An 11,727-nucleotide genomic window follows, 5' to 3' on the forward strand; every position below is an offset into this window, starting at 1 on the left:
GAGTATGAATGTGGGTTCAGGAGCCCTTTTACTCATTCTTTAGCAGGTGTCACTGAGTGGTGGTTCTGTGGCATAAACTCACTGTAGACACTGAATGCGTGGATACTGAACCACTGATCCTGGGAGAGACACAGGGTTGCATTCCCGAGAGCTTCTGCTCATAACATTTGCATCCACCGATCAATACACAACCTTGTTTGTTGTGTGCTTCTGTTTAAAGGCACCTGTTTTAATATATACCCTATCATTGATTTGTTAGCATGAAACTCATGGCCAAACAAGGCTGTAACTCCTGCCTGAACGAGTGTTACCTACTGCATTGTTTTCTCCCTAAGGTACCTCGCAGTCTCCCTGTGCTCAGCATCTCAGCACCAAGCCATGGGGGCGTTTTTTTCTGTTTTTTTGTGTTTTAATATTTATTTATTTGGCTGCGCTGGGTCTTAGTTGCGGCATGCGGGATCTTTAGTTGCTGCATGTGGGATCTTTAGTTGCTGCATGTGGGATTTAGCTCCCTGACCAGGGATCGAGCCCAGGTTCCCTGCATTGGGAGTGTGGAGTCTTAGCCACTGGACCACCAGGGAAGTCCCTAAGGGGGCCGTTTTAAACAGTGACATCGCCAACAGAAAGCACAAAAATGCAAAAATGGGCCACTAAGTAGACCACGAAAAGGATGCTCATTTATAGTGTGAGAGTGGGAACAAGAAGGCAGATCATGGCTTTGCTGGACCTCGGCTGGGAACGTGTGCGTCGGGCAACTCAGATGCTTCGTCGCTCTGCACATGTCTGCAGGCATCCATGAAAGAACTGGTCTTGTTGAGCATTGATTTTGGGGACACGAGTAAATTTCAGCGAGTAGGTGAATTCGCAAATATGGAATCCGTGGGTAATGAGGATGGGCTGTACTTACCAAACGGGACCTCAGCTGCAAAAAAAGAAGAAGGGGCAGCTTGGAGACCGACCCTGGACAGGGCAGTCAGTGGAGGCCTCTCTGAGAAGGAGAAATTAAAGCCAGAACCTGAAGGTGGAAGAGGGGATGGCCATGAAAGCTGTGCAGGGTTCAGTGGTGTCTTTTTTCAAGGTCAAGTTCAGAGTGGACACTGTTTCATTCAGCATAACCTCAGGGTGGTGAGATTTGTCTCTGCCCTTTATTTTGAGCTGCCACGTGGCTGCTCTTTTTTCTCTTTTTGTAGCTTCCTTTAGGTTGTTTATTTTTCTTCTCATTTTATTCTGTCTTCCTCGACTACTTTGGAACTTATAGATCCAATTTCTATTCATTTAGCAGTGACCCTGGAGACTTTTACCAGGTGTAGCAAACTTTGCAGTACCTAAGTTAATCAATATTTTATACTCCTTCCAAATGAAACAAGACCTCAGAATACATCACCTCCCTTCTGACTTACATGTGATTGTGTCATATATTTTATTCTAATTTTAAATTCCCCAAGTTAGACCCGGTTTTTCTTGTTTTATGCAGTCAATGTTTGTTTAGATTTACCCAAATATTCCCCATACACTTTGCTCATGATTTTTTCTTGCATTTTGAATTTCCCTTCAGCGATTATTTTCCTTTGGCTAGAGTATGTCCTCTGGGATCATTTTTACTGGCAGTCTATTCGTGGCAAACATCTACATTTTTACTTGTCTAAAAATAAATTGATCAACCTTTTCTTTCATGGTTTGTACTTTTTGTGTGTTTTTAAGATGGCCCTGCCCTGAGGCTATGAAAATGTTACTCTATATTGTTCTCTGAAAATTTTGTAGATTTGCGTCTCACATTGAATCGTTAATCCACCTGGAGCTGATTTTTGTGTGAGGTGTGAGGTAGGGGTCTCTGGTGATCATTAGTGTTCTTTAGGGGTCTAACTATTTCAGGCACATGGTGGGACTGCAAGTCCCCACCAAGATGTGTATCAGGTATCTATGCTGTGTAACAAATCACCACCAACATGGCTTGAAGTAGCTTTTGCTTATAAACTCATGGTTCTTTTAAGCAAAAGTCCAGGTGGGTTGGGGTGCATTCTCTGCTCACGTTCTCATAAGAGAACGTGTTATGGTTTCACCTGGAGGCTCTGGGGAGGAATCCACTTCCAAGCTCATGTGGTTGCTGATAGAATTCAGTTCTTTGCAGTTGTAGGACTGCATTTTCCCTGTTTTCTTACTGGCCATCAGCCAGGGGCCACTGTATTTCTCGGCTCCTAGAGGCTGCCCTCAGGTCCTAGCCATGTGCCCCCCTCTTACTCCCCACAACATGGCAGCTCACTTCTTCAAAGCCAACAGGAGCATCTCATTCCTCCCTGCTCCAACAGTCTTGTAGGGCACAAACACGTGACTTGCTTTGGCTAGTGATGTGTGGGGAGTGGGGCATCTCTCCCATCACATGCCACTTCCTGAGAGAAGCTTTAAGAGCCATTTGTGACTTGTCACGTGGTCCTCCCTCTGCCTCTGTAACTGGGGAGTACTGACAGCCTTATTTCTGCTTTTCCAATCTTTATGTGTTTAACTTATTTTTCTTGCCTCACTGTCCCAGTTAGGGCCTTTAGTACAATTGATCAATTTGACCTCATTACATTTAGAACTTATACTCAACAAAACACCGTAAAAATCACGTGAGGACAAACTGCAAACTTAGAGGAGATATTGCAATGCACGGAACTGACAAAGAATTTGTATGAAGAGAAGGAATGTTTTAATGTAGGTTTTATTACAATTTAGGTATGGCAAGGCCAACAGACCAGGAGACGACTGCCATTGGAAAGAGAGTTTGTTGCTCCCAGATCCCAAGAGAAGGCCACCACCCCATGGGTGCCACACGAGGAAGCACCAGTGCTGGTCAGGAGGGGAGAACAAGGTTAAGAATCTTTATTGTGGGTTCTGTGGGAAGGAACAGGTGAAACAGGGGAAGCAGGCTGAGCATTGGCTGAGTGGAATGATTTCAGTGGACTCTGGGGCACAGGGGCTGTCCCCAGTTGCCTGGTACATGCCCTCGGATGATTAGGGCAGGGGATAGTGGCCCTGAGAGTGAGAGACCAGTAAAGAAGGTGGTCAGGTTTTAGGCTCTGCATGGTTGGTCTGTATCTCAGAAGCATGTTCATGGGTGAGTTATTTGTCTTCCCTAGGAATTGGTAACCCTGGGAGTGGCAGTCCCTCTAGGGTCAGGAAGATCCAAATGTCAAAGCATCAGAATACAGAAAGCAAAGGACATGGTTAATACAATGAAGAACGCCTGAAAAATCAATAAGAAAGAGAAACAGCCCCGTAGGCAAAAGACTCAACTGTAACTTCACAGGAGAGGAAACACAGTATGAGAAATAAAAACACAGGTGCAAATTAAAACTACAATAAGACAAAAAAATACAATAAGACATCATTTCTCATCCATCAGATGGGCAAACATTAAAAAGCAGCTGCTGGGGGTGGAACCTGGTGCCACCACTTTGGAAAACAAATAGGCATTTTTATCATGAAGTTAAAGATACATGTTCCCTTTAACGAAGCACATGCATTCACAGATATAGTCCCCAAAGAAAACTCTAGCATATGTCTTTATTTAAACATTTTTCGTTGAATACATAACTTTAGGTAGTCATTTTACTCCAATACCTTGGAGACGTGTTTCCACCACATTCTGCTTCCTCACTATTGTTGGGAAGTCAGCTGTGGGTCTCATGTCTCTTCAACCCCACCTTGCCTCTCCAGCAGCTTCTGAGACGTTCTCTTCTGGAATAACCATTCCTGATGTTCCGTAATTGATGGTTTGGATTCTTGAAATCGTGAGCCAAACTCATGGCCAAAGTTGCTTACATCCATACCATCCCCGTGTTATCATGGGTGAGTGACAGTCACATTACAAACCCTCCACAAAGCCCAACCTCTGTGTTCTGCTTCCTACCCAATAGGGACACCCTCCCGCCAGAACTTCCCATCACTATAGTAACGAAGGCTCTCACCCATGCTTTCCCCTCCCTTCTCGTGCCTCCTCATGTGGCCCTGCCTGGTGTGATATGCCCTCCTCTCCTCCTTTTTGGGAACTATAAATCATAAATTCTTCTTTGAGGGAGTAGTCTCTGTGTTTGCCATCTTTTTTTTAAATTAATTTTTATTGGAGTATAGTTGCTTTACAACGTTGTGTTAGTTTCTGCTGTACAGCAAAGTGAATCAGCTATACGTATACATACATCCCCTCTTTTTTTGATTTCCGTCCTATAAAGGTCACCACAGAGCACTGAGTAGAGTTCCCTGTGCTATACAGTAGGTTCTCAGTTTTCTATTTTATACATATTATCAATTGTGTATATATGTCAATCCCCATCTCCCAATTCATCCCACCCCCCATTTCCCCCTTGGCATCCATACGTTTGTTCTCTACATCTGTGTCTCTATTTCTGCTTTGCAAATAAGATCATCTACCTTAACATACCTGATTAAAACAAAATCCAGGTACACTTGAATTCACTTGTCCTACCTTGGATTCTTTAGGACGCCTGGATCTGTGGATTGACGTCTTTAATCAGCTCTGAACTTTCTCAGCTATTTTCCCTTCAGATACAGCCTTTATTCTGTCTTCTCATTCTATGTCTTGCATTTCACCTCCCACTCTCTTCCTCAGTTATCACGGGGCAGACCAAGCAGAGCAGAGGAGGCCAGTGAGCAGGGAGAGGGGATGTGCAAGAAGCTGGACACACCTCGCCTTGGAGGATGTGTGGCCTTAGGTGGAGGTGAGACCCAGCAGCTGTGCTTCCTGACAGAGTTCCATTCCATCTTCCATGAGCCAGCCCACAGCCTGGGGACACACCTGAGCTAGCCCATGGCCTGATGATACACCTGGGTCAGCCCATGGCCAGGGAACACACCTGAGCTAGCCCATGGCCTGATGATACACCTGAACTAGCCCAAGGCCAGAGAACACACCTGAGCTAGCTCATGGCCAGGGGACATGCCTGAGCAGCCTCCTGTCACTGATAACTGACACTGTCACACACCGGTGACAATGGAGACGTGGGAGGTGTGTGGACACGAGCCCCTCCGACGGTTGTGAGAATGTGGTGTTTCTGAGGGGACAGGCGATCTTCCCTGAGGCCACACACTGGGTGCCAATGGGGCACAATCTTGTGGCTCAATCCAACTTCGAGAGCCCATGATCGTCCCCAAGTCCCCACGCCTGCCGCCCCCAGCACAAGGCCTGTTGTGAGGGACACACACTCACATCAAAAAATCATTTTGTGCAGCGGACCTCCCTGATCCTTGTCCCCCATCATTTCCCTTTTTTAAAAAATTTAGAAATCAAGAGAGAGAATCTAGGCCAGGTCACGCTTGGGAAACTGCTGAGATTTTTTTCCCCCCTTCTACTCAGTACATTTCTTTTATCTTAAAAAAAAATTAATACCATTAGGTCGTCTCCCCCCCCCCCACCCCCCCGCTCTCCTTTTTTTCTATTTCTGGGAAAAATCTTCATTTTGTGTATTTCTCAAGCATCTTGACATTCCGTCTGAGACTAATGGCCGGATCACTTCCTTCCAGCCCCTCTCAAAATTCCTGCTGGTTTTATCTCTTGCAAATGCCTTAGTGCTGCAAAGCAAATCCCGCCCCCGCCCCCAACTCTGTCTCTCCACCCCCGTCTCTGTGAAAAAGAAAAGGCTCCGGGCTCTCAGTGAGGTCCTCAGGCAACCCAGATACATCCCCCAGTGCCTTCAAAGGTGCCTCATCTGGGCCGCACCAACCTTTGCCTGTTAACTCTTTCAAAGAACGTTTGTCGGTGTGTGAAAGCTGTCTGGGTTCATTGATAAAAAAGGTATTGTTCTTTATATTCTTTTCCATTATGGTTCATCACAGGATGTTGAATATAGTTCCCTGTGCTATACGTTAGGACCTTGTTGTTTATCCATTCTAAATGTAATAGTTTGCATCTACCAAAAAAAGAATGTCTCTGTGTGTATAACTGAATCACTTTGCTGTACAGCAGAGACTGGCACAACATTGTAAATCAACTACACTTCACTAAAAAAAGAAAAAAAGAAAAAAAAGTTATTGTTTTTAGGGCTGTTTTGTATTAACAGGTTGTATCAGGGGATGGTCAGTATTTGCAGAGGGCTGAGTTCCCTTTCACCTACTTGTTGCCTTAAAAGATGAAATGATTGGGTAGAGACCCCCCCTCCCCGCCCCCTTGTCAGAGCATACTTCATTGAAGAGGCCAGCAGGCAGGATGCTACTTCTCCCCAAACCCCAAAGAGTTAAGCCCCGACGGTTAATACTCCTCTCTTTGGCCCCCTCGTCCCTTATTCTAATGTATGAACTCTCATTCAGAAGTGAGCAAGCCGTATGTGCGTCTGGGGCTTGGTGACAGCTTGCCTCCTCTGGGCGACATGGATGGTCTCTGCTGAAATGTTTGTGAAAGCACAATTTTATAAACACTCAGGGCTCACCCAGACGTAAGCATCTATCATGCAGGCATGTCTCTGCAGCCCCAGGATCCAAGAGGGGTTCACTTTGTCCCTTCCTGGCCGGGGACTCTGGGCCCGAGGTGAGAAAAACGAAGGAAGGTTATTAAGAATTCTGACAAGGTAGGCTGAATAAATTGTGTTTTCTTTGTGAGCCTTAATCCGGTGTTGTATTGGCTTCTCGGACATGGCTAATTTATTTGGAATTTCATTCTGTTCCTGACAGCGTCCTTGACTAGCTGTTTGATCACCCCAAGCAAAGTTACATACCAGCTTTCAACTGCTGGAAGGGCAGTGGCGTGATTTTTCTCAAGTGCGTTCTCCTGGGCCTGGCTTTATGTTTGCAGGGGGACGTTTCAAACGGCGGGGGCCGTCCCTTGTTAGGGAGAAAACCCGGCTCGCGCAGGGGTCTCCCTCAATGAGGAAGCTTTCCACTTTTCCCCCACTCGTCCCACTGTTTGGGATTCTAAGCTGCTTTTGTGGCGCAGGAAGAAAGAAAATTAATTTTCTCCCCGTCTGCAAGTAGGGAGCATTTCAGTGGAGAGCCGGTTTGCAATGCATGTTCTGTTGATTTCAGCTGCCCATGCCGGCTGGGTTTTGAGATGCAATATTCTCAGGGGAAGAAGTAAATCGACCACAAACCTCCTTAGGGTGTTAACTCCAGGGTCTCCATCCAGCCTAGGGACCTCCGGCATCTTTCGCGGCATCTTGGCGGAAATAGGAGTTGACATTCACTCTCTAACTCACACATGTATGCAATGTTTGCATTTTTATTTTTATTTTTTTGGTAATAACAAGTGTGTCTTGCTTTTGCCAAAAGAAAAAATGAATAATGATTTTCAATAAGACTCCAACGCTTTGGAGAATCTCACTCTTGGCCCCGTTGTAGCTGGGGGTTTGAAAATTTTGGCAGACTCCAGTCTAATAAAACATGGGCTTCCTTTAATTTCACTTCTTGACACCAGCCTGTGAAGACGCTCCTACTGAGGGTCTTCTAGGTGCAGGAACTGTGCTCAGCCCTGGGGGATGTGGTGCGAGCTCACATTCTAGAAACACATACAAGATTTCAGAGCATGTTAGGCTTGTGATGAAAGTAACAAACAAAACTAACCAACCAAACACCAGGGTGAGATGCGGGTGGTGCCTGGGTATGAGGACCCAGCTTCTCTCATGGGGCCCTGCCTTTGAGTCGGGGAAGTCCACTGGGTCTTTATGACATTTGAGCAGTGCTTTTACCACCTGCAAAGTACTCTGATCCCCGGCCTTGCTTGCAGAACGTGGGAGAGGGGCTATTGTCCCATTTTACGGAGGAGGAAACTGAGGCCCAGAGCACTGCCGGGACACCTTGATGGCGACACAGCTTGTTTAGGGCAAGCAACTTGAGTGGAGCACTTGGGGCTCATTCCAGGGCCGTGACCTCCAGGGACAGCAGGTCCTGGGTGGGGACACAGCTGTGCCCCTCCACTCCCAGCCCTCCTGCACAGACCTCACCTGTGGGCCGGGGTCACCTGCCAGGTATTGTTAAGGGAACGATGAGGGAGGATTTGCTGGTTGCTGCTTCAATGCTTGGACATTGGGTGCAGGAAGATTCCCTGGCCACTGGCAGTCCTGAAAATAACCCAGGTCCCCCAGTCCGTCCTCGGCGACCCAGGGAGAAGCCTCTACCTGCTGGGCTCGGGAGTCGTGGCAAACTCCAGCTCCCAGGGGTGGGACGCTCATCTTGCCACGGCATTCCTGGGCAGGTGATTTAAGAGGAGATGCACCCTGGAGAAACGGGAGGGAGGAGCTGGGAGGCATGGGGATGGCGGGAGGAGGGAGGGAAGAAGCCAAGGAGAGCTGTGACTTTGGGTACCGTCCCAAGCTCACTGTGATCTCGAGGGGGAATTCTGGGGGCTGTGTGACCTTTGAGTTTGTCCTGACGCCCAGCAGGGGAGCTGGGCTTTCATCCCCCCATGGTCAGTCCTTGGTGAAGGGTGGCCTGGGGGGATGTAAACCCCTGGGCGCTCGGGCAGCTCCTATAGCCAAGGATGTCCCTGGAGAAGAGTCGGGAGCAAAAGGACATGGGAGCCAGAGACAGAGTGCACGGAACAGGGGAAAGGGTCCCAGGGGCGGGGTGTAGCTCACCGTCACTGTTAATCGTGGGGTGACTTGGTTGCTTCCCTGTGAGTGGGGACCCCAGCACCCACTCCACGGGAGGCTGTGGGCGCTGCACATTTATTATCAGCTTATTACTTTCCCCTTGTGGGTGACGGCCACCTTGTCCCTCTAGCGTCCTCTCCACCTGCATCAGGTAGACCTTTCCCAAGAGAAGGCGGCCCTGGGTCAGCTGCACACCGTCCAGGGGGAGGGGGGCTATTCGCTTCCTCTCCCGAAGGGCGCGCTGACCTTGGCCTCCCCAGTTCCAGGGGCCTGGGGACGTCTGAGCAGGAAGGGGGAGGCGTCCGTGACCCTGGAGAGTCTCTGTGCATGGACGCCACATGATCGGGGCAATGTTGACTTTGTGTGTCGACTGTGTGCTCGCAAACAGAGACGTTTATCCAAGGCCACCTTGTCCCTGCTGCTGGGTCAGGGGCTGCGGGGTGGGAGGCTGAGACCAGGAGGACGGGCCCTGCCCGGCATGCGCCCCTGCCTGCGGCCACCCCAGGATGCCCACTGGGAGACGCTGACCTTCCAGGTAAGAGAAACTCGAGGAAAAGTCTTCTTCTCCCTCCCGACTCTCGGCCGCCCTCCCCTGGGACCTTCACTCCCCACGCAGGTGGGTTCTCGGTGGCTGAGTGGGTGGGCACTTGTGAACGCTCCTGGGGACTTTCTGCAACAATCTGGAAGCCCTTATCCAGTTGCCGTGTCCTGGATCTGTTTGATTACTGACTCCATGTTGGGCTCCTACGATCTGAATTCCCACGTGTGTTTGAAGTGGTCTTCAATCCTCTGTCAGGGCAAATAAGCCCAGGGCTGAATGTTACCTGAGAGTCTATTCCGCAGACGCGCCGGATGCCTGACCAGCCCACCGGCTGGCGGCTCTCTCTGTGGATGGAGGTGGAAAGGGGTGTTTGCCCCCCCGAGAGGGCACAGTATGGCACTGGGCACTTTCGAGACAGCCTTTGCTGGTCGGGGTGATGCCCGAGCTCCAGGGGGGAGGGCTGGGGGAGGGTGCAGGTCGGGGGCTCACCTTGGGTCTGGCCCACGGGGAGCGTCCACACACGTTCACTGGATCGTCGTTAGGAAACCGCGAGCGAACGTCGTCTTCCCACTGTCCATCTGACGCTGGGCTCCCTGTCAAAGGTTTTGCATTCACTCCTTAGCTAGAACCTTCTGGAAAGGCTGGGTGGGAGCGCATTCTCATTTTGTAGATGAAGGAGAAATTCAGGAACTGGCTTCAGGTGGCCCGCAGCCCTGGAGGCCGCTCAGCTTTCTCCCTGGCTAGGGTACCTGGGGGTGGACCATTTCCCGGTGAGAGCTCAGCTGTCCTCCTGCAGCATCCGGGGACCTGACCTCCAGCATCCGGGGACCTGACCTCCAGCTTGCACCCCTTTGCGCTGCGGTACCGGGGAACTGGGGTTGGAGGAGGGGCTGTCTCGTCACCCAAGGGAAACGTGGCTGGGAAAGGCCAGAGGTGAACTTGGGGGTGGGCAGCGCCTGCAGAGGTGTGTGTGCACACGCATGTGCGCACGGGGCACGAACGCGTGCATGTGTATGTTACATGTGCAGGCGTGTGTGTATGTGTGTACACGTGTTCTGGTGTGTGCGTGTGGGTGTGTGTGGCGGGCAGACGCTGGTATTTCAGCAGTGCGGTGGGGACATGTCTGAGGGCGTCCTCTCGGGGGACGGGAAGGCAGTCAGTGACTCCACGCCCAGGCACCTTGCTGGTCCCGTGTGGACACTGTCCCTTAGGCCTCATCGTGGCCCTTCAAAGCAGAATTGTCACTTGCCTCCCTTTCTGATGAGGTTTGTGGCCCCAAAGGTGAGCCGGTCACTCCGAGGGTCCCTGGTGAGCCCCGGCTTGAGGCCATGAAGGGTGTGAGGGGAGGCCCGCAGGACTGACCCGTCCAGCCTGGGCTGTGGGTGTCCTCCAAGGTCTCTTGGTGGGCTGGTGGGGGCGGTGATCCGGGGGGTCGGTGCTGCCCTTCCTGGGCGATTAAGCAGGTTCCCCTCCTGGGCCGCCGGCGCTGCCCCCGCCCCCAGCCCCGCGCTGCCCACCCCCGCGGGCAGTGTGGGTCTTTGAGATGCTGGCGGCCCGTGTGCTAATTGAGCCGCGCCTGGGGTCGCCTCTGGGCTCCGAGCGACTGATCTCACCTTCTCTCCCCTCTCCTCCCCTTTCATCCGCCCAGCTCCCGCCTGCCCTCCTGCCGGGCTCCCCGGCCCCTCCCGACGGGCCCGCAGCCGCTGGACAGCGCCGGCCTCCAGAAGTGATAGCTAATTGGGCAGAGAAAGGGCCCGATTGTCTGGCGGGCCGGAAGAGCGGGCGTGGGTGGCTGAAAGCACCCGGAGAAGGTGGCCAGCTTCGCCCAGCAGCTGCCGCCGGAGACGTTTGGAGATTACGTCAGCGCCGGGCAGGGGGAGCCTCCCGCCTGGGCCCTGACAATGCGGCCCTTGTCGGCCCCGAGAGCCGCCCGCTCGGGATGAATGGCGCGGGGCCTCTTCTCCAAGGAGGCTGCTCGCCGTCCCCGATCTGTCCTCTCCCGCCAGGGAGGCCCCTGGCTTGGGGCTCAGAGCGAACGGGGTCGGTTAGAGTGGGAGACCCCCGGCTGGACTGAGCTCGCGGCCCAGGCTTCTGGCCGCACGGCTGGCACTTGGCAGACCTGGACCTGGAAGCCGGTGCTCGGCCGGTCCACACACGGACCACGCAGTGGGGGGCGGCCGCTCTGGGGGGCGCCTGCCCTCGGCATGGCCTCCTGGTTCGGGGGGAGCACGGGCCCCGACCCGCTCATTCTCCTGCTGGTCATCATCCTGCTGGCGCGCTTCATTCTGTGGTCCTGCCTTGGGACCTATATCGATTATAGACTGGCCCGGCGGCAGCCCCGCAAACCCAAGGAGGACTAGGGCCTCTGCCGGCCCGGGGCCTCAAGCTCCAGGAGCCGAAGGGCTGTCCCTCCAGGAGGGCGCTGTCCCAGAGACGGCCTGTCCTGGGGCTGAGGGTGGGCACAGGGAGGGGGGAGCAGAGTGGGCACACCACCCCCTGCATCCCGCCCACGGGGCAGAGATGGACCGGCCCCACCTGGACTGACCAGGGCTGTCCTGGTCACATCCCCCGTCGGGGGATGGAGGGGGGCCCCCTGCCCATCTCTCCACCAGG

The 11,727-nt window shown here is 52.1% G+C and overlaps 1 protein-coding gene across 1 annotated transcript; it reads left to right on the forward strand.

The window, feature by feature from the left end:
* The first annotated feature begins 11,318 nt into the window (after positions 1 to 11,318).
* Positions 11,319 to 11,474, forward strand: SMIM38 (small integral membrane protein 38). The gene has a single exon (XM_061201292.1). The coding sequence runs from the start codon at positions 11,319 to 11,321 to the stop codon at positions 11,472 to 11,474; it is 156 nt and encodes a 51-aa protein (XP_061057275.1).
* The last annotated feature ends 253 nt before the right edge of the window (positions 11,475 to 11,727 follow it).

This window comes from Eubalaena glacialis, chromosome 10 (genome assembly GCF_028564815.1).
Source record: "Eubalaena glacialis isolate mEubGla1 chromosome 10, mEubGla1.1.hap2.+ XY, whole genome shotgun sequence".
NCBI classification, from domain to species: domain Eukaryota; kingdom Metazoa; phylum Chordata; class Mammalia; order Artiodactyla; family Balaenidae; genus Eubalaena; species Eubalaena glacialis.

Bases quoted from the DNA above. Each gene is read 5' to 3' on its own strand.
- SMIM38 (XM_061201292.1), top strand. From the start codon at position 11,319: ATGGCCTCCTGGTTCGGGGGGAGCACGGGCCCCGACCCGCTCATTCTC.